The sequence below is a fragment of the Aphelocoma coerulescens genome, chromosome 6 (assembly GCF_041296385.1).
Source record: "Aphelocoma coerulescens isolate FSJ_1873_10779 chromosome 6, UR_Acoe_1.0, whole genome shotgun sequence".
NCBI lineage: Eukaryota > Metazoa > Chordata > Aves > Passeriformes > Corvidae > Aphelocoma > Aphelocoma coerulescens.
Window position 1 is genome coordinate 28,982,024 of NC_091020.1, and position 26,244 is coordinate 29,008,267.

The 26,244-nt window shown below is 51.3% G+C and overlaps 1 protein-coding gene across 4 annotated transcripts in view; it reads left to right on the top strand.

The window, feature by feature from the left end:
* The window catches only part of VWA2 (von Willebrand factor A domain containing 2), a 141,675-nt gene extending 116,798 nt beyond the window's left edge, over positions 1 to 24,877 (top strand). For 2 of the 4 annotated variants that reach the window (XM_069020068.1, XM_069020069.1), the window contains 9 exons: positions 14,850 to 15,044; positions 15,857 to 15,987; positions 16,643 to 16,775; positions 17,230 to 17,285; positions 18,127 to 18,234; positions 19,027 to 19,608; positions 19,928 to 20,479; positions 23,442 to 23,564; positions 24,299 to 24,877. In XM_069020068.1, the coding sequence (XP_068876169.1) occupies positions 14,850 to 15,044; positions 15,857 to 15,987; positions 16,643 to 16,775; positions 17,230 to 17,285; positions 18,127 to 18,234; positions 19,027 to 19,608; positions 19,928 to 20,479; positions 23,442 to 23,564; positions 24,299 to 24,432 (2,014 nt within the window). In that variant the 3' untranslated portion in view covers positions 24,433 to 24,877. Of the gene's footprint in view, positions 1 to 14,849; positions 15,045 to 15,856; positions 15,988 to 16,642; positions 16,776 to 17,229; positions 17,286 to 18,126; positions 18,235 to 19,026; positions 19,609 to 19,927; positions 20,480 to 20,588; positions 21,276 to 23,441; positions 23,565 to 24,298 lie in introns of those variants that run through there. The other 2 variants (XM_069020070.1, XM_069020071.1) reach the window with 2 other exon arrangements.
* The last annotated feature ends 1,367 nt before the right edge of the window (positions 24,878 to 26,244 follow it).

Below are 26,244 nucleotides of genomic sequence, written 5' to 3' on the forward strand. Positions count from 1 at the left end.
TTGAGGGGATTGACATACATTTGGGCCAGGTGGGAACGCCCAGGTAGCTGCCCGGGTGGGGGGCAAGTTTGACACAGTCTCTTGCAACAGACTCTGGATCTGTTGCATCCCTTTGCATCGCGTGCGCTGCTCTGCTGCAAGGCCTCAGCAATGAGTCTGGGGAGCGCTTTGGGGGTCTTTGATGGATTATGACACCTGCTCGGCTGCCCCTCGTGTGAATTTCCCATGGATGTGGCCTTCCCAGGGTGGGGGGTTTTAGAGCTGAGCCAGTTTGTGTGAGGGAGGATGGGTGTTCAGTGCCTCTGACCAGAGGTTACGCCACAGCCCCAAAACTCTCCTCCTCCCTTCTTGGTTGTGAGGGAGCGTGTGCAAACCTGGCCTCAGCAGATGAGCCTGTGGGCTATGGCCTCCCCAGGCTGAATCCAGGCCAAGCTGATTTTCAGGACAGCTTCTGCGTTTGGCTTTCTTGTGGGTACATTCTCCTCCCTTAGCCTTGTTTCCTTGTCCCTAGACCAGAGGTAACTGAACAACTAATATCACCTTTGTGGTATCTCAAGTTCTGTTAGGCAGCTTAAGTCGCAGCCCAAAGCTGCAGTCAGGTGAAGGAGAGGTGGGCTTGGGTAGTCTCAGCCTCTTTATACAGTTTTGCCATAATGTGCAAAACTCCTTCATAACAATGTTTAAGTCATGACCCATAACATTTCTGACAATCCTGATGTGCCCAGAGCCCCTGTGAGGCTTTGGACACAGTGCCACGTGACACCTCAAGCCCCACACCGCACAGCCCTGGCTTTGGAGGTTGGGCTATGCAGGGCAGGAGGAACTGGCCAGATGGACGCAGCTGGGGAGCTGTGGCCAGTGGCTCCATGTCCAGGTGGAGGCTGGGGACGAGGGGTGTCCATCAGGGCTCTGGCCTTGGCCCTGGGGCTCTTGAATGGCTTCGCCAGTGACACGGAGAGTGGACGGAGCTCCCCCTCAGCACGGGGTTTGCAGGGGACAGGAAGCTGAGTGGGGCAGGGGCTGAGGAGAAGGACTTGGGGGTGCTGATGGAGGAGAAGCTCAGCGTGAGCCAGCAATCTGTGCTGCCAGCCCAAAAAGGCACCCATGGGCTGAGCTGCGTGGAAAGGAGCAAAGAGCTGCAGGTCAAGGGAGGTAATTGTGGCCCTCTAGTCCATTTTTTGAGATCCCACGTGGAGCACACTAGATCTTTGTCTGGGGGCCCCCAGGATAGGAAGGGTTTGGACCTGCTTGAATGAGTTCAGAGGAGAGCGACTGAGGTCCTCAGAGGGTTGGGGAACCTCTGCTTTGAAGACAGTCTGGACAGAGAATGTGTTCCAGAGAGAGATGCCTCTGCCTGAATTCAGGCGCAAATGAGACCATATGATGACAACATACGGATTTTATTTAATGTGGATTTTATTTAACAAGAAATGTGAAGGAGGAAGAAAAATAGGAGCTATTTCTTTCAGTCTCAGAGAGAGCAGAAGAGAATCTGTTGGAACTAGATGACCTTTGAGGTCCTTCCCAAACGAAACCATTCGGTGATGCTAGAGTATGTGTAGATGTGTATTTTAACTTGATATTGTTGTACTACTACTACTACTACTACTACTACTACTAATTTTCTACTACTATTTCATCTTCATCTTCTTCTTCTTATCCCTATTCTTCTTTTTCTTCTTAGTGTTTACTTCTACTATTTCTTCTTCTGTATCAACTTATCCTTAGTCCTTATTTTTATTCTTATCCTTATTTTTATTCTCATTCTTATTCTTCTTTCTCCTATTCTTGTTTAAATTGTTATTCCTTTTCCTATTCTTCTCCTTATTTATTTTTATTTTTCTTCTTATTATTCTTATTCCTTTTCCTGTTCATATTCTTTTTCTCATTCTTATTCCTTTTTTTTCCAATTTTCTTATTCTAAAACCTTTAATTATTCCTATTCTTCTTCTTCTTTTTTCTTCTTCTATTCCTATTATTATTCTTACTCTTTTTTTCTTGTTCTTATGCTTAATTCTTTTTCTCGTTTACTACTACTATTTCTTCAACTTCTTCATCTTCTTTATATTATTACTAGTCCTATTTTTTCTTTTTGTGGGTTTTTTGTGTTTTGTGTTGTTTTTTGTTGGTTTGTTTTTTTTTTTTTCACTACTGCTATTATTTCTTAAAGCCAACTTCCCTCTGTTTTGGAAGAATTGTTTGGTGAAGTCGTGCAGTGGAGTCCTGGGAGCAACACCTCCTGTCTGTGGCCATTCCTCATGGATAAAATCCCAAAGGATCAGCATGTAGTCCTTTCAGGATGAGAGGAAATGGCCTTGGATTCCAGCAGGGGAGGTTCAGATTAAATATTCCAAACAACTTTTCCCTGACAAAGTGGTCAGGAATTGATTGCAAGAAGTTGCTCAGGGAGGTGGTAGAGTCACTGTCTCTGGAAGTGTTCAAGTATTGTCTGGATGTGGCACTTGGGGACATGGTTTCAGGGTGATGATGGTGGTGCCAGGCTGAGGGTGGGACTGGATGACTTTCAAGGTCTCTTCCCACGCTGATGAGCCTCTGGCCTTCACCGCTGAGCCACGTGGCACCGAGTGTCCCGCATGGATACTGGTTTGAGGCTGGCCACACGGGTAATATTTGCCCTTGGGGAGCGTGGCTTGGGATGCTCCCAAGCAGCCGGGGATTGCTGAGGTTGCAGGGACATGTCCAGGCAAAGGCAGCCCGTGTGGCTCCCCCAGGACGTAGGGCAGGCTGCCGGCCAGCTGCCGTGCAGGGGGCCCGGGCTGGCGCCGGCCGCAGCCCTAATCCTCGGGCTGTGGCGCCAGGCAGGGGCAGCGGAACAGGCTGCGCAGCATCCGCAGCGCCCGCCCGAGGCGGGAGGGGCGTTTCTTGCGGGGACCCAGCTGCTGGCTGAGGGCCTGGGCTCCCAGGAGGGGAGGCGAGGCACAGAGCGGCACTTGGGGGCACGGCTCAGATGGCCCGTGCTCAACCCAGGCCTCGCGAGGGGCAGGCACTGGGAGCCTGCCTCCTGCCAAACCTCCCAGCTCTCTGTCTTCTTCACGGAGCTCCAGGAGGCTCACTCCATCCCACTCGTCCTCCTCCCGCGGCAAGGCCTTGTCCCCCACGTTCTGTTCCCAGCTGTCCTGCATCAGGTCGCGGTCACTGTCATTTTCCCAGCTGGACTGAGCTGAAGGTCTCTTGCCGTTCCCTTTGGAAAGCTCCTGGCCAACGGAGTCTTCCTCTTCAGAAAGCTCCTGGCCAATGGACTCTTCCCAATCAGACAGTTCTTGGTAGCTACCGACATCTCCATGGGACAGCTCATGTTCACTGTATTCCTCCCAGTGAGAGAAATTTTGGGAGCTACCGACTTGTCCTTGAGAAAGGCCTTGTTCTGTGCCTTCTTCCCAGTCAGAAACTTCTATGTAGCTGCTGGCTTCTCCTAGGGACAGCTCGTCCGCAGTGGATTCATCCCAGTCGGAGAGCTCGTGGTAGCTACCGGCTTCTTCTGGGGAGATCTCCTGCTCAATGCAGGCTTCCCCTTGGAGCCCTTCCTGGTCATTGGTGGTTTCTTCCAGGGACAGCTCGTCCCCCGTGGATTCATCCCAGTCGGAGAGCTCGTGGTAGCTACCGGCTTCTTCTGGGGAGATCTCCTGCTCAATGCAGGCTTCCCCTTGGAGCCCTTCCTGGTCATTGGTGGTTTCTTCCAGGGACAGCTCGTCCCCCGTGGATTCATCCCAGTCGGAGAGCTCGTGGTAGCTACCGGCTTCTTCTGGGGAGAGCTCCTGCTCAATGCAGGCTTCCCCTTGGAGCCCTTCCTGGTCATTGGTGGTTTCTTCCAGGGACAGCTCGTCCCCCGTGGATTCATCCCAGTCGGAGAGCTCGTGGTAGCTACCGGCTTCTTCTGGGGAGAGCTCCTCCTCAATGCAGGCTTCCTCTTGGAGCCCTTCCTGGTCATTGGTGGTTTCTTCCAGGGACAGCTCGTCCCCCGTGGATTCATCCCAGTCGGAGAGCTCGTGGTAGCTACCGGCTTCTTCTGGGGAGATCTCCTGCTCAATGCAGGCTTCCCCTTGGAATACATTCTGGTCGTTTCTGGCTTCTTCCAGGGACAGCTCATCCCCAGTGGATTCATCCCAGTCGGAGAGCTCGTGGTAGCTACCGGCTTCTTCTGGGGAGAGCTCCTGCTCCATACAGGCTTCCCCTTGGACCACATCCTGGTCGTTGCTGGCATATCCAGGGGACACATCCTGCTCAATGCAGGCTTCCCCTTGGAACACGTCTTGGTTGTTCCTGTCTTCTTCTTGGGACAGCTCCTGCTCAATGCAGGCTTCTCCTTGGAGCCCTTCCTGGTCGTTTCTGGCTTCTTCCAGGGACAGTTCCTGCTCAATGCAGGCTTCCCCTTGGAGCCCTTCCTGGTTATTGGTGGCTTCTTCCAGGGACAGTTCCTGCTCAATACAGGCTTCCCCTTGGACTGCATCCTGGTCGTTGCTGGCATATCCAGGGAACACGTCCTGCTCAATGCAGGCTTCCCCTTGGACCACATCCTGGTCGTTGCTGGCATATCCAGGGGACACATCCTGCTCAATGCAGGCTTCCCCTTGGAACACATCCTGGTTGTTCCTGTCTTCTTCTTGGGACAGCTCCTGCTCAATGCAGGCTTCCCCTTGGAACTCATCCTCGTCGTGGCCGGCATATCCAGGGGGCAGCTCCTGCTCAATGCAGGCTTCCCCTTGGAACACATCCTGGTTGTTGCTGGCATGTCCAGGGGGCAGCTCCTGCTCAATGCAGGCTTCCTCTTGGAGCCCTTCCTGGTCGTTTCTGGCTTCTTCCAGGGTCAGTTCCTGCTCAATGCAGGCTTCTCCTTGGAGCCCTTTCTGGTCATTGGTGGCTTCTTCCAGGGACAGTTCCTGCTCAATGCAGGCTTCCTCTTGGAACACATCCTGGTTGTTGCTGGCATATCCTGGGGACAGCTCCTGCTTAATGCAGGCTTCCTTTTGGAGCCCTTTCTGGTCATTTCTGGCTTCTTCCAGGGTCAGTTCCTGCTCAATGCAGGCTTCCCCTTGGAATACATCTTGGTCGTTGCTGGCATGTCCAGGGGGTAGCTCCTGCTCAATGCAGGCTTCCCCTTGGAACGCATCCTGGCCATTGGTGGCTTCTTCTCGGGACAGCTCCTGCTCAATGCAGGCTTCCTCTTTGGAGCCTTCCTGGTCGTTGTTGGTTTCTCCTTGAGACAGCTCTGTGTGTTCCTCATCCTCGCACTGAGAAAGCTCAAGCTCCCCAGCCGAGTCCCTGTCCTCAGTCTCTTTGTCTGCCAGGAGTGAGCCCCTGTCTGCCTCCTCCTGCTGCTCACTGAGGGCTTGGGCTCCCAGTGGGCTGGGCGAGGGGCTGGCGGTGCAGCAGGGGCTGTGCAGGGCAGAGATGGGGCTCTGTCGCTTTTGTTCTGGAGCAGCCGCTTCTAGTTCTGCAGCCGTGCTTTGCTCCAGGTCCCTCTGTTCCTCTGGCTGCTGGATTGATGCCTGGACCTCAAGCACGGCCTCTCGCACCACTTCATGGCTGATGTGCCATGCCAAGTCCAGCAGAGCCTGGCTGTAGCCTGGGGGGCTGCGTGGAGCAGGGACTGGGCTCTCTGTCGCTGCCGATGGCACCTCCTCCCTGAGGCCAGGAGAACCTGGTGCCTTTTCCACCTCGGCAGGCAGAGGCTCGGGGGGCTGCTCCTCCTCAGCAGCTGCAGCTGGAGCAGCAGCGGCTGCCAGCTCATCGTCTGTGGGACTCGCTGGGGCAGGAGAGGCGCCGGGCAGCTCACGGGCTGCCTCTCCTGCCACCTGGGTGCTCACGCTGCTGGGAGAGGCGGGCCCCTCCTGGGCATCCTCATCCTTCTCTGGGTACGAGGGTTTGTCCCAGGTCTTGCAACTGACACCTTCTGCCCATTGGGGCAGCCCCTGGCTGCTGACACTTCCTTCCCCCTGGGGCAGCTTTTGGTCACTCCTGTCTTTTTCCCACTGGGGTAGCTCCTGGACACTGTAGTCTTTTCCTTGTGATAAGTCCTGGTCCTTGTTGTCTGGCACTTGGGGCAACTCTGCGTGTCTCTTGTCTCCTTCCCATTGGTACGTGTGCAGGTGGCCTGGCATATCTTCTGCCAAAGGAGACAGTTCCTGGTGTCCCTCCCCTTCCCACTGGGACAGCTCTTGGCATGACAGGTCTTCTTCCCACTGGGACAATTCTTGGCATATCTCATCCTCTTCCTCCCATGGGCACAGCTCCTGGACTGTCACGCTTTCTTCCCAGTTGTACAGCTCTTGCTGTGTGCCACGCCCCCACTGGACTTTCTCGCCTACCTCCCTCTGATGCAAATCTTGGTGTGTCACAACTCCCCATGGGGAAACTTCCTGGGTCGTCTCTTCTTCTTGCCCTTGGTAAAACTCTTGGATTGTCGCTTCTTCCCAGAGGCAAGGTTCTGGGCTGCTAATGCCTCCCCACTGGGAAAGCTCTTGATCCGAGTCGTATTCCCACTCTTTGTCCATGTTGACAAAGGCCCCCTCCTCCTCAGCGTCCGACAGGGGCAGGCCTGAGCCGCCGCCTGCCCCCAGCCACTGCCCACTGAGGGCCTGGTCTTGCAGCCAGCCGGGCAAGGGGCTGGGGTGCTGTGAGTTGGGCTTCACCTTGTCCTCCTTCGCGTCTGACGTTGTGCGGCGCACAGGGATCCCGGGAGCTGCTTCCTCCTGCGAGAGCGGCTCTGGCGGGACTGGGCTCCCCAGGGCTCTGCGTCCCTTAGATACCCCCTGGCAGGGCAGGGCGGGGCTCCACCGTGTCACAAAGGCCTCCGGGCACCACAATGTCCCGCATCATCCAGGGCCCTGACACAAGGCGCCTGTGTCACAAAGGGCCACACCTGGCACCCTTCTGACAGCTGAAGCCACTGGAAGGGGCATGGAGCAGCCCCCAGGCTTGCGGGCTTCTAGACCTTTCTTATGATGCCATCATTAAAATTGTCAGAAATGCTTCTGCCTGAATTAGGGTGCAAATGAGGCCATATGCCAAAGTCAGTAGTATGGGTTTTATTTAACAGTAAATGAGAGAGAGAGAGAGAGATAGAGAGCTAGAAAGAGAAAAAAATAGAAAAGAGAGGGGTAGACAGAGAGTGACAGAGACAGATGAGAAAACCTCAGCACTCCGAGGACAATGGCATTGTGTTGATGCTCTCCATCAGGACTTCTTGGCCATAAAGGTTCCCTGAAAACATGGAGTTGAGGGGATTGACATACATTTGGGCCAGGTGGGAACGCCCAGGTAGCTGCCCGGGTGGGGGGCAAGTTTGACACAGTCTCTTGCAACAGACTCTGGATCTGTTGCATCCCTTTGCATCGCGTGCGCTGCTCTGCTGCAAGGCCTCAGCAATGAGTCTGGGGAGCGCTTTGGGGGTCTTTGATGGATTATGACACCTGCTCGGCTGCCCCTCGTGTGAATTTCCCATGGATGTGGCCTTCCCAGGGTGGGGGGTTTTAGAGCTGAGCCAGTTTGTGTGAGGGAGGATGGGTGTTCAGTGCCTCTGACCAGAGGTTACGCCACAGCCCCAAAACTCTCCTCCTCCCTTCTTGGTTGTGAGGGAGCGTGTGCAAACCTGGCCTCAGCAGATGAGCCTGTGGGCTATGGCCTCCCCAGGCTGAATCCAGGCCAAGCTGATTTTCAGGACAGCTTCTGCGTTTGGCTTTCTTGTGGGTACATTCTCCTCCCTTAGCCTTGTTTCCTTGTCCCTAGACCAGAGGTAACTGAACAACTAATATCACCTTTGTGGTATCTCAAGTTCTGTTAGGCAGCTTAAGTCGCAGCCCAAAGCTGCAGTCAGGTGAAGGAGAGGTGGGCTTGGGTAGTCTCAGCCTCTTTATACAGTTTTGCCATAATGTGCAAAACTCCTTCATAACAATGTTTAAGTCATGACCCATAACATTTCTGACAATCCTGATGTGCCCAGAGCCCCTGTGAGGCTTTGGACACAGTGCCACGTGACACCTCAAGCCCCACACCGCACAGCCCTGGCTTTGGAGGTTGGGCTATGCAGGGCAGGAGGAACTGGCCAGATGGACGCAGCTGGGGAGCTGTGGCCAGTGGCTCCATGTCCAGGTGGAGGCTGGGGACGAGGGGTGTCCATCAGGGCTCTGGCCTTGGCCCTGGGGCTCTTGAATGGCTTCGCCAGTGACACGGAGAGTGGACGGAGCTCCCCCTCAGCACGGGGTTTGCAGGGGACAGGAAGCTGAGTGGGGCAGGGGCTGAGGAGAAGGACTTGGGGGTGCTGATGGAGGAGAAGCTCAGCGTGAGCCAGCAATCTGTGCTGCCAGCCCAAAAAGGCACCCATGGGCTGAGCTGCGTGGAAAGGAGCAAAGAGCTGCAGGTCAAGGGAGGTAATTGTGGCCCTCTAGTCCATTTTTTGAGATCCCACGTGGAGCACACTAGATCTTTGTCTGGGGGCCCCCAGGATAGGAAGGGTTTGGACCTGCTTGAATGAGTTCAGAGGAGAGCGACTGAGGTCCTCAGAGGGTTGGGGAACCTCTGCTTTGAAGACAGTCTGGGCAGAGAATGTGTTCCAGAGAGAGATGCCTCTGCCTGAATTCAGGCGCAAATGAGACCATATGATGACAACATACGGATTTTATTTAATGTGGATTTTATTTAACAAGAAATGTGAAGGAGGAAGAAAAATAGGAGCTATTTCTTTCAGTCTCAGAGAGAGCAGAAGAGAATCTGTTGGAACTAGATGACCTTTGAGGTCCTTCCCAAACGAAACCATTCGGTGATGCTAGAGTATGTGTAGATGTGTATTTTAACTTGATATTGTTGTACTACTACTACTACTACTACTACTACTACTAATTTTCTACTACTATTTCATCTTCATCTTCTTCTTCTTATCCCTATTCTTCTTCTTTTTCTTCTTAGTGTTTACTTCTACTATTTCTTCTTCTGTATCAACTTATCCTTAGTCCTTATTTTTATTCTTATCCTTATTTTTATTCTCATTCTTATTCTTCTTTCTCCTATTCTTGTTTAAATTGTTATTCCTTTTCCTATTCTTCTCCTTATTTATTTTTATTTTTCTTCTTATTATTCTTATTCCTTTTCCTGTTCATATTCTTTTTCTCATTCTTATTCCTTTTTTTTCCAATTTTCTTATTCTAAAACCTTTAATTATTCCTATTCTTCTTCTTCTTTTTTCTTCTTCTATTCCTATTATTATTCTTACTCTTTTTTTCTTGTTCTTATGCTTAATTCTTTTTCTCGTTTACTACTACTATTTCTTCAACTTCTTCATCTTCTTTATATTATTACTAGTCCTATTTTTTCTTTTTGTGGGTTTTTTGTGTTTTGTGTTGTTTTTTGTTGGTTTTTTTTTTTTTTTTTCACTACTGCTATTATTTCTTAAAGCCAACTTCCCTCTGTTTTGGAAGAATTGTTTGGTGAAGTCGTGCAGTGGAGTCCTGGGAGCAACACCTCCTGTCTGTGGCCATTCCTCATGGATAAAATCCCAAAGGATCAGCATGTAGTCCTTTCAGGATGAGAGGAAATGGCCTTGGATTCCAGCAGGGGAGGTTCAGATTAAATATTCCAAACAACTTTTCCCTGACAAAGTGGTCAGGAATTGATTGCAAGAAGTTGCTCAGGGAGGTGGTAGAGTCACTGTCTCTGGAAGTGTTCAAGTATTGTCTGGATGTGGCACTTGGGGACATGGTTTCAGGGTGATGATGGTGGTGCCAGGCTGAGGGTGGGACTGGATGACTTTCAAGGTCTCTTCCCACGCTGATGAGCCTCTGGCCTTCACCGCTGAGCCACGTGGCACCGAGTGTCCCGCATGGATACTGGTTTGAGGCTGGCCACACGGGTAATATTTGCCCTTGGGGAGCGTGGCTTGGGATGCTCCCAAGCAGCCGGGGATTGCTGAGGCTGCAGGGACATGTCCAGGCAAAGGCAGCCCGTGTGGCTCCCCCAGGACGTAGGGCAGGCTGCCGGCCAGCTGCCGTGCAGGGGGCCCGGGCTGGCGCCGGCCGCAGCCCTAATCCTCGGGCTGTGGCGCCAGGCAGGGGCAGCGGAACAGGCTGCGCAGCATCCGCAGCGCCCGCCTGAGGCGGGAGGGGCGTTTCTTGCGGGGACCCAGCTGCTGGCTGAGGGCCTGGGCTCCCAGGAGGGGAGGCGAGGCACAGAGCGGCACTTGGGGGCACGGCTCAGATGGCCCGTGCTCAACCCAGGCCTCGCGAGGGGCAGGCACTGGGAGCCTGCCTCCTGCCAAACCTCCCAGCTCTCTGTCTTCTTCACGGAGCTCCAGGAGGCTCACTCCATCCCACTCGTCCTCCTCCCGCGGCAAGGCCTTGTCCCCCACGTTCTGTTCCCAGCTGTCCTGCATCAGGTCGCGGTCACTGTCATTTTCCCAGCTGGACTGAGCTGAAGGTCTCTTGCCGTTCCCTTTGGAAAGCTCCTGGCCAACGGAGTCTTCCTCTTCAGAAAGCTCCTGGCCAACGGACTCTTCCCAATCAGACAGTTCTTGGTAGCTACCGACATCTCCATGGGACAGCTCATGTTCACTGTATTCCTCCCAGTGAGAGAAATTTTGGGAGCTACCGACTTGTCCTTGAGAAAGGCCTTGTTCTGTGCCTTCTTCCCAGTCAGAAACTTCTATGTAGCTGCTGGCTTCTCCTAGGGACAGCTCGTCCGCAGTGGATTCATCCCAGTCGGAGAGCTCGTGGTAGCTACCGGCTTCTTCTGGGGAGATCTCCTGCTCAATGCAGGCTTCCCCTTGGAGCCCTTCCTGGTCATTGGTGGTTTCTTCCAGGGACAGCTCGTCCCCCGTGGATTCATCCCAGTCGGAGAGCTCGTGGTAGCTACCGGCTTCTTCTGGGGAGATCTCCTGCTCAATGCAGGCTTCCCCTTGGAGCCCTTCCTGGTCATTGGTGGTTTCTTCCAGGGACAGCTCGTCCCCCGTGGATTCATCCCAGTCGGAGAGCTCGTGGTAGCTACCGGCTTCTTCTGGGGAGAGCTCCTCCTCAATGCAGGCTTCCCCTTGGAGCCCTTCCTGGTCATTGGTGGTTTCTTCCAGGGACAGCTCGTCCCCCGTGGATTCATCCCAGTCGGAGAGCTCGTGGTAGCTACCGGCTTCTTCTGGGGAGATCTCCTGCTCAATGCAGGCTTCCCCTTGGAGCCCTTCTTGATCATTGCTGGCTTCTTCCAGGGACAGCTCGTCCCCCGTGGATTCATCCCAGTCGGAGAGCTCGTGGTAGCTACCGGCTTCTTCTGGGGAGAGCTCCTCCTCAATGCAGGCTTCCTCTTGGAGCCCTTCCTGGTCATTGGTGGTTTCTTCCAGGGACAGCTCGTCCCCCGTGGATTCATCCCAGTCGGAGAGCTCGTGGTAGCTACCGGCTTCTTCTGGGGAGAGCTCCTGCTCAATGCAGGCTTCCCCTTGGAATACATCCTGGTCGTTTCTGGCTTCTTCCAGGGACAGCTCATCCCCAGTGGATTCATCCCAGTCGGAGAGCTCGTGGTAGCTACCGGCTTCTTCTGGGGAGAGCTCCTGCTCAATACAGGCTTCCCCTTGGACCACATCCTGGTCGTTGCTGGCATATCCAGGGGACACATCCTGCTCAATGCAGGCTTCCCCTTGGAACACATCCTGGTTGTTCCTGTCTTCTTCTTGGGACAGCTCCTGCTCAATGCAGGCTTCCCCTTGGAACTCATCCTCGTCGTGGCCGGCATATCCAGGGGGCAGCTCCTGCTCAATGCAGGCTTCCCCTTGGAACACATCCTGGTTGTTGCTGGCATGTCCAGGGGGCAGCTCCTGCTCAATGCAGGCTTCCTCTTGGAGCCCTTCCTGGTCGTTTCTGGCTTCTTCCAGGGTCAGTTCCTGCTCAATGCAGGCTTCCCCTTGGAGCCCTTTCTGGTCATTGGTGGCTTCTTCCAGGGACAGCTCCTGCTCAATGCAGGCTTCCTCTTGGAACACATCCTGGTTGTTGCTGGCATATCCTGGGGACAGCTCCTGCTCAATGCAGGCTTCCTTTTGGAGCCCTTTCTGGTCATTTCTGGCTTCTTCCAGGGTCAGTTCCTGCTCAATGCAGGCTTCCCCTTGGAATACATCTTGGTCGTTGCTGGCATGTCCAGGGGGTAGCTCCTGCTCAATGCAGGCTTCCCCTTGGAACGCATCCTGGCCATTGGTGGCTTCTTCTCGGGACAGCTCCTGCTCAATGCAGGCTTCCTCTTTGGAGCCTTCCTGGTATTTGTTGGTTTCTCCTTGAGACAGCTCTGTGTGTTCCTCATCCTCGCACTGAGAAAGCTCAAGCTCCCCAGCCGAGTCCCTGTCCTCAGTCTCTTTGTCTGCCAGGAGTGAGCCCCTGTCTGCCTCCTCCTGCTGCTCACTGAGGGCTTGGGCTCCCAGTGGGCTGGGCGAGGGGCTGGCGGTGCAGCAGGGGCTGTGCAGGGCAGAGATGGGGCTCTGTCGCTTTTGTTCTGGAGCAGCCGCTTCTAGTTCTGCAGCCGTGCTTTGCTCCAGGTCCCTCTGTTCCTCTGGCTGCTGGATTGATGCCTGGACCTCAAGCACGGCCTCTCGCACCACCTCATGGCTGATGTGCCATGCCAAGTCCAGCAGAGCCTGGCTGTAGCCTGGGGGGCTGCGTGGAGCAGGGACTGGGCTCTCTGTCGCTGCCGATGGCACCTCCTCCCTGAGGCCAGGAGAACCTGGTGCCTTTTCCACCTCGGCAGGCAGAGGCTCGGGGGGCTGCTCCTCCTCAGCAGCTGCAGCTGGAGCAGCAGCGGCTGCCAGCTCATCGTCTGTGGGACTCGCTGGGGCAGGAGAGGCGCCGGGCAGCTCACGGGCTGCCTCTCCTGCCACCTGGGTGCTCACGCTGCTGGGAGAGGCGGGCCCCTCCTGGGCATCCTCATCCTTCTCTGGGTACGAGGGTTTGTCCCAGGTCTTGCAACTGACACCTTCTGCCCATTGGGGCAGCCCCTGGCTGCTGACACTTCCTTCCCACTGGGGCAGCTTTTGGTCACTCCTGTCTTTTTCCCACTGGGGTAGCTGCTGGACACTGTAGTCTTTTCCTTGTGATAAGTCCTGGTCCTTGTTGTCTGGCACTTGGGGCAACTCTGCGTGTCTCTTGTCTCCTTCCCATTGGTACGTGTGCAGGTGGCCTGGCATATCTTCTGCCAAAGGAGACAGTTCCTGGTGTCCCTCCCCTTCCCACTGGGACAGCTCTTGGCATGACAGGTCTTCTTCCCACTGGGACAATTCTTGGCATATCTCATCCTCTTCCTCCCATGGGCACAGCTCCTGGACTGTCACGCTTTCTTCCCAGTTGTACAGCTCTTGCTGTGTGCCACGCCCCCACTGGACTTTCTCGCCTACCTCCCTCTGATGCAAATCTTGGTGTGTCACAACTCCCCATGGGGAAACTTCCTGGGTCGTCTCTTCTTCTTGCCCTTGGTAAAACTCTTGGATTGTCGCTTCTTCCCAGAGGCAAGGTTCTGGGCTGCTAATGCCTCCCCACTGGGAAAGCTCTTGATCCGAGTCGTATTCCCACTCTTTGTCCATGTTGACAAAGGCCCCCTCCTCCTCAGCGTCCGACAGGGGCAGGCCTGAGCCGCCGCCTGCCCCCAGCCACTGCCCGCTGAGGGCCTGGTCTTGCAGCCAGCCGGGCAAGGGGCTGGGGTGCTGTGAGTTGGGCTTCACCTTGTCCTCCTTCGCGTCTGACGTTGTGCGGCGCACAGGGATCCCGGGAGCTGCTTCCTCCTGCGAGAGCGGCTCTGGCGGGACTGGGCTCCCCAGGGCTCTGCGTCCCTTAGATACCCCCTGGCAGGGCAGGGCGGGGCTCCACCGTGTCACAAAGGCCTCCGGGCACCACAATGTCCCGCATCATCCAGGGCCCTGACACAAGGCGCCTGTGTCACAAAGGGCCACACCTGGCACCCTTTTGACAGCTGAAATGACCTGAATTTCCAGATGGAAAACAGAAGCTGTAGAGACATTTGTCAAAGCTGGGAATAAAATTCAAATATCCAAGAGTTCTGGTTACTGCACTTTTGGGTATGCCCAGCCACTGTCCTGGAGCGATGTCTGCTGAGATAAGGAGATGGAGCAATCTCCCAGCAGGACTTCCGTGGAAGGGAGCTAACCTTTTACTCACAGCGAGAAAAGACAGACCCAGAATTCTATGGGTGACCCTATGCAGATCCTTTGTAACCCATTGGCCTTTACCCTCTGGCACCCACCCCCTGTATCCCTATCAAATCTAGCCCTCTGCCCCTGCGAGACTGAGAGCTCTCATCCCTGGCTCCCCTTTGCCGGACCAGTAAAGCTACTTTGTGTGGAACAGCTACATGGGCCTCTCATCTCTGTCTGGTCTGGCCTGGAGGCTGCCCTGCAGAGCTGTGCTGAAATCACGAGCTGATAATCACTAAAGAGCTGACAGCTTCTGCACGGGCCCTCGTAGCTAGCAGCTGAGGGAAGACACTGGACCTTGGGAAGGTGATTCCTTTTGGGACCATCTCTCCGGACCAGTCACCTCTTCCTCGGTCAGAGCTACTGACCCATCACCAGCTGTAATACTGCACCAATTGCAGAAACACTCCACTGTATGGTAGAAGTCTCTTGGAGACCACTCTGGGTTTGAGAGGAGGGAGGTCAGGGTGAATAGATGGGAACTGTGGGTAGGAAGATGAGAAGAATGACAGGATTAGACATCCCCATGGATAAGTTGTGTGGCAACAAGCAGAAATAGGCTTCATTTCCCATTATCAGAGGGTAAAAATTTGAAACTCAATGGTAAATTCAGTAGCAGGGGAGAAATTCTGATTTTTTTCTTTTCTAATTATATCTCCTTGCTTTCTAGAGGTGGGAGCACAGAGACAGGTCAGGCTCTGAAGTACGTTCTTCATAAGGGTTTCCCTGGTGGCAGAAACTCAAGTGTCCCTGAAGTCCTGATCATCATTTCGGATGGAAAGTCCCAGGGCAGCACTGCAATGCCTGCAATGCAGGTGAAGGAAAGACACATCATAGTTTTTGCAGTGGGAATCAAGTTTCCAAGGTAGGAAACTCTCCAGAGTGGGAAGTAGACACCCAGCTAGCCAAATGGCAAGTCCTGGTGAGTGAAGGTTCATCTTGGGCTAGATATGAATTTTGGAAAGAGAAAAGGTGTCCTAGTTTTTGCCAGAGCAGAGTACAGAGTAAATTTTTTTTTTTTCTGTAGCTGGGGAGCGGGTGTGGTTGTAGGTGTGTCTAGGAGATAATCCATACCATTTTATCATTGCCAGGGGCAGGGGAAAAGGACTCTCTCCCTTCAGAGAGAGGAAGGATATTCCTTCCTTCCAAGGCGGGGAGAAAGTGTGATGGACAAAACAGTCGGTATTGAGACAGACTTTCCAAGTAAATTGATTTTGTCTTACACCTTTTGTTACTAATATTGTTTTTGCTGCTGTTACTGTTTGATTTCTCATCTCATTTCTGTTCTCAAAAATTGTTCTTACCTCAATCCATGATCTTTGCCTTTCGTGTTTCCAGCTGGAGGTGAGAGGGGAAGCAAGTGTAGACCTGGTTTCAGTGAGACCACTAAATTTGGGAATACCAAACTTAAACCATGACAAAAGGGACTTTGCAGGGCAATACAGGCATGGAGGAAACACTGACTTGGTGGCTGATGTAGGAGGAGCATTAGAGTTGATGAAGGAAACTTCCACTGAGTAGAGCTATGCTACTGCCTGAGACTAAACATGCCAGGATCTTGGAAACTGAAGAGTGCCATGGTTTTGCATCAACTCTCTATTTGTTGCACAGGGTTGGTTTTGATTCTTAATTCTTTGTGGGGGAGACTGAGCAGCTGACCTGTCCCTTGCTTGGCAGGTGGGAGGAGCTGCATGTGCTGGCCAGTGAGCCCCCTGAGCGGCACCTGCTCTTTGCTGGAGATGCTGATGATGCTGCCAACGGCCTGTACAGCACCTTGAGTGACCCTGTCTGCACTGCCACTGCTCCAGGTGAGCCTGCTGGCCCCGCCTCCGTGCCCATGCTTTTAGCTTGGACCATGGCACTGAGTGAGGAAGATAGGGCAGTGTCAGGAAGCATACAGGGGAATTAGCAGGTGGTGCACTTCGAGGCAACCTGCTTCTGGTGCCCAAACTGGATGGCATGCTCTCCAAATGCCTCCAAGCTGCAGAATCCTAAATCTTTCTGCATCCTAGTTCACCTCTGAAAGTGGGAGTACTGGCTTTTGCTCATGTGACAGGGGATAGAGAGCTAAACGCAATTGTGTTAAATTTTTTAATGGACTTGGCTGTGTGTTAAGGGCAGGCACCTGGAGCTTGCAGGAGTTATAAAGGATAGAACTAGACTGCTCCAGAGAACATCAAACACATGAATGATAAAGGCACCAAAGAGGCTGAAAAGCTGTCATTGAACCGTGAACTCAGCAGTACGAGGTTTGTAGCAAATCAGAGGAGGCTGAATATTTAGCTCCCTGGAAAGTAGAGTAGGTGAGATTTTCACTGGGAAATTTCTCCTCTGGGGTCTCATGGAGGCTGTTGGAAGCTCTGCCCAGTCTGTTGTTGTCAGGTAGTTGAAAATGGCTGTCTGCTCTCACAGCCTTTGTATTTTCAGGCAAATGATGCAAGTTTGCCTTTTACTTTGCTACAGGCTGCAAAGTTGAGTCCCACCCTTGTGAACGAAGGACCCTGGAAACTGTGAAAGAACTGGCTGGCAACTATGTGTGTTGGAAAGGCTCAAAGCAGCCCAATGCAGTGCAGGCTTCACTGTGCCCTTTCATCAGGTAAGCTAGACACCCACATCTCTAAAAATGCATGGGGCTGAGAGATAAGAAATACAGTAATGAGGCTTTTATCTGACCTTGACTGTTACTGGGATGAAGATCCCTCAGAAGACTGATACAAGCATGGTCTCTAGTCCTAGGAAGAGTCTCTGCTCTGATCATTGGCTGATCTGAGAAGCAAGCAAACAAAATAATTTTTTTGAGTCTTAAAAATGCATCCATAATCTTTAAATGTGAAGATTACAGTTGAATTCAAAATCAAAATGTTAGATTTGATGCAATTATGTTTTTCCTTTTGCCACCTCATTTAGAATGGATTTTTTTTTTAAATACTTGTTCTGAAAACCTGTGTTTTCAAAGGAAAATTTGTTACGTTGAAAACACAGTAAGATCAACCTTAAAGGCACCTTGTTAATATTTAAATTCATGATAGGTCTTACTCTTCCTGTTTCAGGTGGAAGCGAGTCTTGATAAAACACCCATCCAGATGCTTCCGAACTGTATGTCCAGGTGGGAGTTTGCTTTTCCAAAATTTTAATTTATGAAGAAGGAGAGGTAATAACTAAAGAACAAAAAGACAGGTGTTTGCTTTCACTTCTCAAAAATTTTGTTCTGAGTGAGAAACAGTGGTCAGTAGATATTTAATCAATTTTTTTATTTCTCATGGGTATCTATGACCAGAGTTCTTTTGGATTAAAATGTCTCCCAGTAATTTCTCCTCCACTTGAGGAGCCGGTGAATCCTCAGCTGTTCATGTCCTGGGGGCAGAGTCTTGCACTGTTTCCCAGTGCCTGCAGGGAGTCAGTGTTCTCCAGCCAGAGGAGCACGCAGTGATGCCTCCAGTCATACACTTGGTACCATAACCAGCATCAGGTTAGCAGGGAGCCTGACACATGATGATCACCAGCCTATTTTTTGGCTGTTGAAATAGCTGTGGTCCTTCAGTCCTTTTTGCAAGTTCAGGTGACAGCAGCTTTATTTTCTTTATCAGTACAACGCTGTCTAAGCAGCAGACCAGACCCTGATCCCTTCATTGCTGCTGTAAATCTGGCAGGGCACAGGACCTTTAGCATTTCTCTGTTTATATGAATATGGTGTCACTGGCATTGTTCTAAATCAAATGAAGTCACAGTCTGGTTTGCTTTCTTGCTATAGCCTGCTGGAGACCCATCCCAAAAGGAAATTGCCATGGAGTTGAGAGTACACATGGCGCTGTGTTAGTTCAAACTTGTAGCAAGAGAAGCAGAGCTGTGACCCTTTCTCCACTAATGGTGATGCTCCCACTGGCAGAGGACGGGGAGGGGCAGGCTCCCTGCTGACTCCCTGTCTTTCTCTCCCCTGTCCTGTTTAGACCCTTGTGACTCCCAGCCGTGCCAGAATGGTGGCACGTGTGTCCCAGAGGGACTGGACAGATACCACTGCCTGTGCATGCTGGGGTATGCAGCAGATGTCCACTGTGGTAGGTGTGAACATGTGCTCTGTCTCCTTCCCTCTCGGCCGAGTCCTGCCTTCGTGGTGCCCTTTGTGCCACCATGGGGACACCTTGGGTTGGGCTTTTCTCCAGAAGGCAGGCCGAGTTCATTCTCATGCTGATCCCAACTGTGTCAGGCCCAGTGACTGGGTCCTGCTGTTCAGCCACCATATGGGTACGGAGAGAACCAATATTGACAGTCTCACCCTGGCATGGTTGTCTTTGTGTCTAAATGCAGCTGCCATGTGATCAGAAGAACAGAGACACTGGGAGGGACATGGATGTGTCTGTTGGTCCCCTCCCTGCACACATGGGTCCAGCAGGAGCTCCTGGTTTTGGGGGTTCAGTGTAAAAAAAGCCAAAAACTCCTGATCATAAGAAAACACCTTGTACTTACTTTCCCCAGGAGCCCCAAGGCTCCCACTTCGAAGCATCTCAGGGTGTTATAGGTGAGGGTCTGGTGCTTGGACTCTCTCTCCAATATGTGATTGTGTCATTCAGAGTGTTTTGCCCACAGCACTAAGAGGGTGGAGTTGCCATTTCTGATTTGAAGTTTGCCTTCCAAAAGTTCATGAATTCCCATAGATACTTCCTGTCTCCAAAGGCTTATATGGCATGCAACCGAAGCAAAGCCTTCTCCTGGCACATTTGTCCTCCAGCTCATGATGCGAGTGGCAAAATGTTTGGGTTACTGGACACAATGTCCCCTCTCCACAACGCTTCCAGCAGGCCCCTGCAGGGATTGCCCTGCAAATGACTAATCGCCTTCTCCCTTTCCAGCAGCAAAGCTGAGCCTTGAGTGTGGTGTGGATCTCCTTTTTCTCATGGACAGCTCAGCAGGGGTCACACTGGAAGGGTTCCTGCGCTTCAAGGCCTTCCTCAAGAGATTCCTCCAAGCCGTGGTGGGCCAGGACTCGCCAATGAGCGTGGGGGTGGCCCTGTACGATGATGATGTCAAGATACCCATCGAACTGGGACAACACAAGGATGCATTCAGTCTCATGAAGAGTATTGATGCCTTGAATTTCAGTGGAGGAAGAACCCTGACAGGCAGAGCTCTGCAATACATTGCACAGCACGGTTTTAGGAGTACCCCAGTCTTTGCAGATGTGCAGGATGATCTCCCACGTGTGCTTGTCCTGCTCACTGACTCCAAGTCCCAGGATTCGGTGGCAGAAGCCGCTAAGTACGCAAAGGACCAAAATCTGTTCTTGATCGGCGTAGGCAACAGCTTCATGAGAGCAGAGCTGACCACAGTGACTGGCAATCCACAGCAGACCATTGTCTACTCAGACCCCCAGGACCTGTTCAACAGGATCCCAGAGCTGCAGAGAAAAATCTGCAGTGTGGGCAGTCCTGAAGGTAAAAGCGTGGTAGGGGCATTGTGGAACAAGTCTGTAAAACCATGCATAGGTGTCCTGAATTTCATCAGGGAGGAGGGAAGGACAGAAGGAAGAATGTCCTTGTTTTGGTTTTAGTCACAGATCCAGGGACTAACCTTCCATGAGTGATTTTTGTGATGATCTCTGCCTATGACTGTGAAAGGGATACAGATCACCCTTCACAGTTGGTGATCACCAGTGTTGAATTTTGCCCACTATTTCCTCCCACTGCTGTTTTTCAGTCAGAAAGGAGTAGATGCATGTTCTGAGAGATACCATATTTGTGCTCCTTTCCACAGGCTGCCAGGCCCAGTCTCTTGACTTGGCATTTGCTGTGGATGCCTCGTCTGGAGTTGGCCTGGAGAACTTTCTGCATCTGAGGCGCTTTGTCAGGAGCAGCTGTTTGCACTTCGTCATCGACCGAGATGTCACCCAAATTGCTCTGGTGATCTATGGCAGCAAAGCTCACACTGTGTTTGCTTTGGACACCCACACAAGCAACTCTGCTGTTGTCCAGGCCATTGACCAGGTGCCTTTCCTTGGGGATTCAGCCTCTGCTGGCAGTGCCTTGCTCCATGTTTACAGTGATGTAATGACCGTGCAGAAGGGAGCAAGACCTGGTGTCAACAAGGTGGTGGTGCTGCTCACCAATGGAGGTGGCATGCAGGATGCAGCTGCCCCAGCTCAGCAGCTGAGGCACAACGGCATCTTGGTGTTCGTGGTTGTTGTTGGGGATGCAGAGAGGGACACGCTGCTGAGAGTTGCTGGGTCTCCCAGCTATCTGGTCCACATCTCCTCCTATGAAGACCTTCAGTATTACCAAGGGCTTATCATCGAAAGGATCTGTGAAGGTAGGAGAGCCTCCAGTCCACTCTCGCTGTCAGTGCCACCACCAGCTGCTGTTGTAGGTTTTCTGATGTTGTACTGACTGAACTCGATATTATCTTTTACCTTTTACAGATGGGGAAACTATGACACAGAGATCTGATGACTGTCCAAAGCAATCCTAGAGGAATAGTAACCAACTTCCCTAAGATTCAGTCCAGTGGGTGAGAGTGGGCATAGTGTGACTGGCTCTTTCCAGTCCTGCTAGATCTAGGTTCTGCTTTCTCTGAAAGAAAAAGAAGTTTGCTCTTTTTCTGGTGTTACTTCATATCTGTAGAATTTGCTGTGTGTTACTGTACCCCTGCAGTGTTGCTGTGGGGGGGCTTAATGGGTCCCTTTTTTGTGCTGGTCCCTGAGTGAGGTCTCTGCTCTCTTGTTCAACAGGTTTGTGACCAGGTGTTTGTAAAGTGGTGAGTCTACAACCTCATCACTCCTGTTCCTCCTTAATATCCCACTACTGCAATTATCATGTAGGCTTTTGAGATTTTATTTGTGTTGCACCGTATTTAATCTTAAAATCAGAATCTGTCAGTTTTGAAGCCTTCAGACTGTTAAACTAGGCCTTCAGACAAATTGTGATTAATCTTGTTTGTAGGACCAAATCCTTATCTTCAAAGTGGAAGGAAAAATTTCAAATATTCCTATAAAACTTGCATTTGTGAGAGGCTAAAAATAAAGAAAAAGGTGCTCTTTCTTTGAAACTTTGAGTCCTGAATGTGAGTGCCTGTATTTAATGGAAATCAGCTTTTCAAAAAGGACAGCAGCCCTAGTTTGCAGACAGTGGTGGTGAAAGTGCTCCTAGTTAAAATACAATGCCTTGTTTTCTCATTCAAAATAGCCTAAGTTTAACATCTAGCTATTTGCTTTTATTATGTTTTAACATGTTTGTAAAATCAAAAGAAGAAGCATGTTTGAGCTTCAGCACAGAAGTCCTTTTCATCTCCGGGCATGCCCGTGTCTCCTTTGGGCTTAGAAAGAGCTACAGCATCATCTCTTTGGGGTGAGGAGCCCCTCTCCTGGCAGGCTCTGCAGATGGTTTCTACCTGGAGCTTTTCAGCGTGTTTCTGTTGCAGTGGTACTTTCAGCTGTGTTATTACAAAAACAATGTACTGTACCTTGAAATTAGCTAAAACGCCAGGGGTGAAGGGGAAGAGACAGCAAGGTTCAAGGAGTCAGGGTAATAACATACCATTTCCTGAGACTGAATTGCTGCTTTTGTTTCATGTGCAGGTAATCACAGTTTGTACTAGATAGGCTGGGACCAAGGGCGATGTAAAGATAAGCCCTTCACTCAGTCTTCTACTCCCAAGTCCGAGGCTTAATAACAGAATCATTGTCTGTGAAAGGACTTCAAAAAATATATGACTCATGATTAAAGTATTTGAGAAACAGGCCCTGCCTCTGGGTACCTGGAATATGGTATTAATTCTGAGGCCCAGCTGAAAAGAGTACAGAAAAAAAGGACCCAGGGTTTAGGAGACAAGATCCCAAGTGTTAAATAGATATGAATCTGATTAATAGAAATACAAGTTATTGGGATCATCAAAGTGCAAGAACTTTGTTTAAGGTATGCTAACAGCAGGCTTCAGTTCAGAGAAATGATTCCCCAAAGCAGGGACTGTGAGGTTATGCTGTGGAGCAGCCCTGGAGGGATGTGGTGGACACATGACCTGTAGAGCAGAGCACCATGGAACAGCTCCCTGGGGAACAGCAGCACCTGGGAGATGAGCGGTGTGTCCAAGAGATCCACCTTTCATTGCCAGTGGCTCTTCCAGCCCAATGAAAGTGGAAGTGTCCACCCTGGGGGATACACTCTCAGACAGGACCCCATCTCAGAAGTCCCATGATGACAAAAATGTTTCTGACCCCAGCTGGGTTCCCTATAAAATCCACCGGAGCTAAAGATTGAGATGTCTCAAATCTAGGACTGTCCAAGAAAAAATTCAATTATAATTTTGCCAGTGTTAGGTGTAGGTTGAGACTTGATGTGCACATATCTGTACAGTGAGAATGAGCACAGTGTGTGTTAAGCTGTAGAAAGCTGCCTGACAGGTAGGGGATGGTATTTGTATTCTTTCTTCTTCTCCTTTTCCTATTCTTTCTGTGTTTTTATCTGCCCTGGAGCAAAGACTAAGGCAAGCAGCTCTGCACCATGTAGCTGTTGAGCAGAGGAATTTCACACCCTCACCAACACTGCGGTGGTGCTGCCAGCAGACTGGAAGCAAATCCCTCTGGGATGCTGCTACTTAACCTAATGTATTGGCAGCAAGGCAGCATGGAACACTGCCAGCCCTGCTGACAGCTGGGCTCTGTTGTGTTGAGAGGGTTGGGAAAGCTGTCACATACTTCATAACAACAGGGCTAATAGCTTGGGCTGTGCTTGTAGGCTGCTCTCAAACCTCCTAGAAAAGAAGCCCAGAAATTTTCCCTGTGTTGTTTTCCATTCATGCCATCCTCGCTTCCCAGCTGGCAACTTCTCCTTATTCCTCTCTAGTGGAAACTTTTGTCCTCTCTGGGGCAAAGTGAGGTTTGAACTTCAGTGGCATTTGGGATTGTGAACTTGTTAGAGCAGGGCATGTGTCTTGCTCTGTGTTGTCCATGTCTGGATGTGGGGAGTTTGGGGGTGCTCACAGCTCTGAAGATGCTCCATTTTGCTTTTCTGTGGTATGCAGCCTATCATGATGTCACTCTTTTAGACTTCACTAGGAATATTCTCCTCCAGATTAGGACACCTAGCAAAGCCATTCTGCTCTCTAGCTTAAAGTGTCAAGACAGGGTTGTGGCATGCACCCTCTGCCATGTTAATGTGTTTTTCCTGTCCCATTAGCCCTTGATACCATTTTTTGCAGCATTCCTGATGGATGTGGGTCCTAGGTAGTAACACTCTAGAGATGCCTGAGCCTGTTCCTCTGCTTGTGTCTGTTGCAGAAGCAAGAAGCCCCGTGAACCTGTGCAGGCCCAACCCGTGCATGAACCAGGGCGTGTGCATCCTTGGGCCGGGGAGCTACCGCTGCGAGTGCCACGGCTGGGAAGGACCCCACTGTGAGACCAGTAAGGATCAGCTGGCAGCAGCCCCTCCGAACTGATCCCACATCTCCACCTCTCCCTGAAGCACAGAAGTGGCTGTAACTCTTGGACAGCTGTTGGGTGGCCAGGTCTTGGTGCTGAGGTGGTCTCTATCTTACGGAAAGTGGAGAGGTTTGGGGTGCTGAGGGGAGCAAGGGCTTCTCTCAAGAAGCTATGCATTTTTATACATCCACTAAGTGAGTTGACTGTGAGGGGACCTCAAGAAGATCTAATAATTTTGGTAGCCTTCCACTCTGTTCTGTTCCTCTTTTCCCTCTGCCCTGCTACAAGAAAGAATCTTTCCTAGGCTCCCCAGGTGAAAAGACTTGACTCCCTTTTAATGGGAGGGAGCTGTTTCTGTTGGAGCAGACCCCCTCCCTATTACTTTCAGTGCTGTTCATGGTGTAAAAGCCTCCCCATTGCCTTCCTTCTGTTCAGCAGGGGAGCAATGGCCAGGAGGTGGGGAGTCTCTGGCTCTCTAGAGGGGTGGGGAGTCTCTGGTCCTGTGCCCATAGCATGAAGTTCTCAATTTAAGTGGGTTTTCCCCTTGCCCAGTATTTTGCTTTTTACCTGAGCCCAGAAATTCTGACTTCCAGTGGCCTCTAATATCTGTCAGCTAAGGCTAGGGGAATGCTTGTTTGGTTGTTGTGGACTGAGTGTGACCTTATCCCTTGGTCCTAAAGCCCCTATCCCACATCTGTGCTTGTCTTCTGCAACAGGAGTTCTCCGGGGTGACACTCCGAGATCTCCAGCCCTTCCTCTGCATTCCCATGTGAAGTGGAGTCCAAGGGGTTTGCAGCACTTCTCCAGAGCCCTCCAGCACAGCAAAAGGCAAATGGATCAGAGGTACTGACACAGATGTGCCGAGTGCTCCAGTTCTCTGTCCAGGAACACTTTCTGACACTCACAGGCATTGTCCAGCACAGGGACTGTGTTGAGGCTATTCCCAGTTCCTGTATTGCACAAACTGGGCTTCCCAGTGCTCTCTTTCTTTTATAATTGAAGTAAATACTTGTGTTTAAGTATTTCTTTCTGGCATTTTGCATTTCCTCATCTGGGTCTTAAGGTCGTGTGATTGTTTTGGGGGTTTTTTAACAGATTTTGAGAGATCTTTGAGTTAGCCAAAAAATATGTAGAAGTCTGAGTAATTCTGGAGCTCCTGCTGAAGGGGTATAACACAGAGAATGCACTTGCAGCCAGGTGCTGGAGTGAATGGCTTGTTACATGCAGGAAGACAGAGGAGGAGGAAGGAGAACTGATTACAAGCCTCTGTTCTGTTTCATATGTTGTCCATGCTGCTTTCTTCTCTGAATTTATTGGGCTGTGATGGTTCACATATTGCCAGAGACAGTTTGGCCACATCCTTTGGAGCATCAGCCTCACTGCATCACTAGATCACTTTGCCCACAAACCTGTAAAATTTACGTAACTGCTCCCCCAGCGCCCATGGCTCCCAGTGTTGGATTGTTCTCTGCTGACTTTCCCATGGTGTCTGTCACCTCAGGAGAGTGCAACCAGGTCTGCACAGAGCCAAGGCAGAGATATTAACTGTGACTGCCAGTGCTCGTGAGAATAGTGTCTATTGTTCCCAGAAGAAGAAAAATCCCTCTACCCAGATGTCCTGGCCCCGTGTTTGAATAGTAACATTGGATGGACAAAGAGAGACACAAATTGCTCAGCAGGTTTGTTGTCAAAAGAAGAATGGTCTGAAAGCACTCTCAGGGATGAAAGCTGGCACTGAGACAGGAGAAGCACTGTTGTGCCTTGTGGGAGAAACCAGGCTGGGAGAAAGAGGAAATTCTCCTTTCTTGTCCCTGTCACTTTGGTAGATTGTCTGTGTCCTAAGGCACAGCAGAATAGAGGCTTAGTTGAAGGGCTGACATTTGGGATACAAAGGGAAACTAATCTATTAATGTTACTTCGGCATGGCTGTAGCTCAGCATTGCCTCTGCTATTAACCTGCCAGTCTTCTCTTCATGTGGGGAGAATGGGCTTGATCAGACTCACACCAAAGACGTGGTTCATGGTATGGTGCAGAAGTGCCTGTGGAGCTGGCTGGATTCCAGCCAGACTGCTCTCAAAAGTCTCCCTGACCTCCTTGTGCATCCTCCTTGTGCATCCTCGTTTGTGTGAAGGGTCCGAGGGACCCCCCGCCCAATCTCACCCCACTGCCCTGGTGGGTCTGCTGCTCCCTGGGGTTTTCTGTTCCATCATTTGCCTAACAGCATCATTAGCTCACAGGGATCAGTCTGTCCTCTCAAACAGCAGTGTATTTACATGGCCTGGCATGCAGCTCTGGAGCTGGGACATGCTTTCCTGGCCTTCTACAAGTGCTTGAAGCCTTTTCCTTGTGCTGTTTGCAGGATAGTTTGTACAGTACTGCTGCTGAGCACTTTGCCTTGCAGCAAATGCCATGTGGTGTAATCTTTGTGAGCTCTTTGTTTTAATGCACAGGTATTAAGTAAGTGTTTAGCATGTGTGGGTTGTATGGGGGATGAAGCAGGCTTGCCTGGGTCCTGAGCTGGGGAAACCCTGCATTTTTACCATCCTGCTGGTTTTAAGCACCACAGGTACACAGATATCTCTCTGGGGTTCGGGAAACACAGACTGCAAAATCTCATGCTGGAGACAACATTTTAACACTGGACAGGACGAATCTATCTCT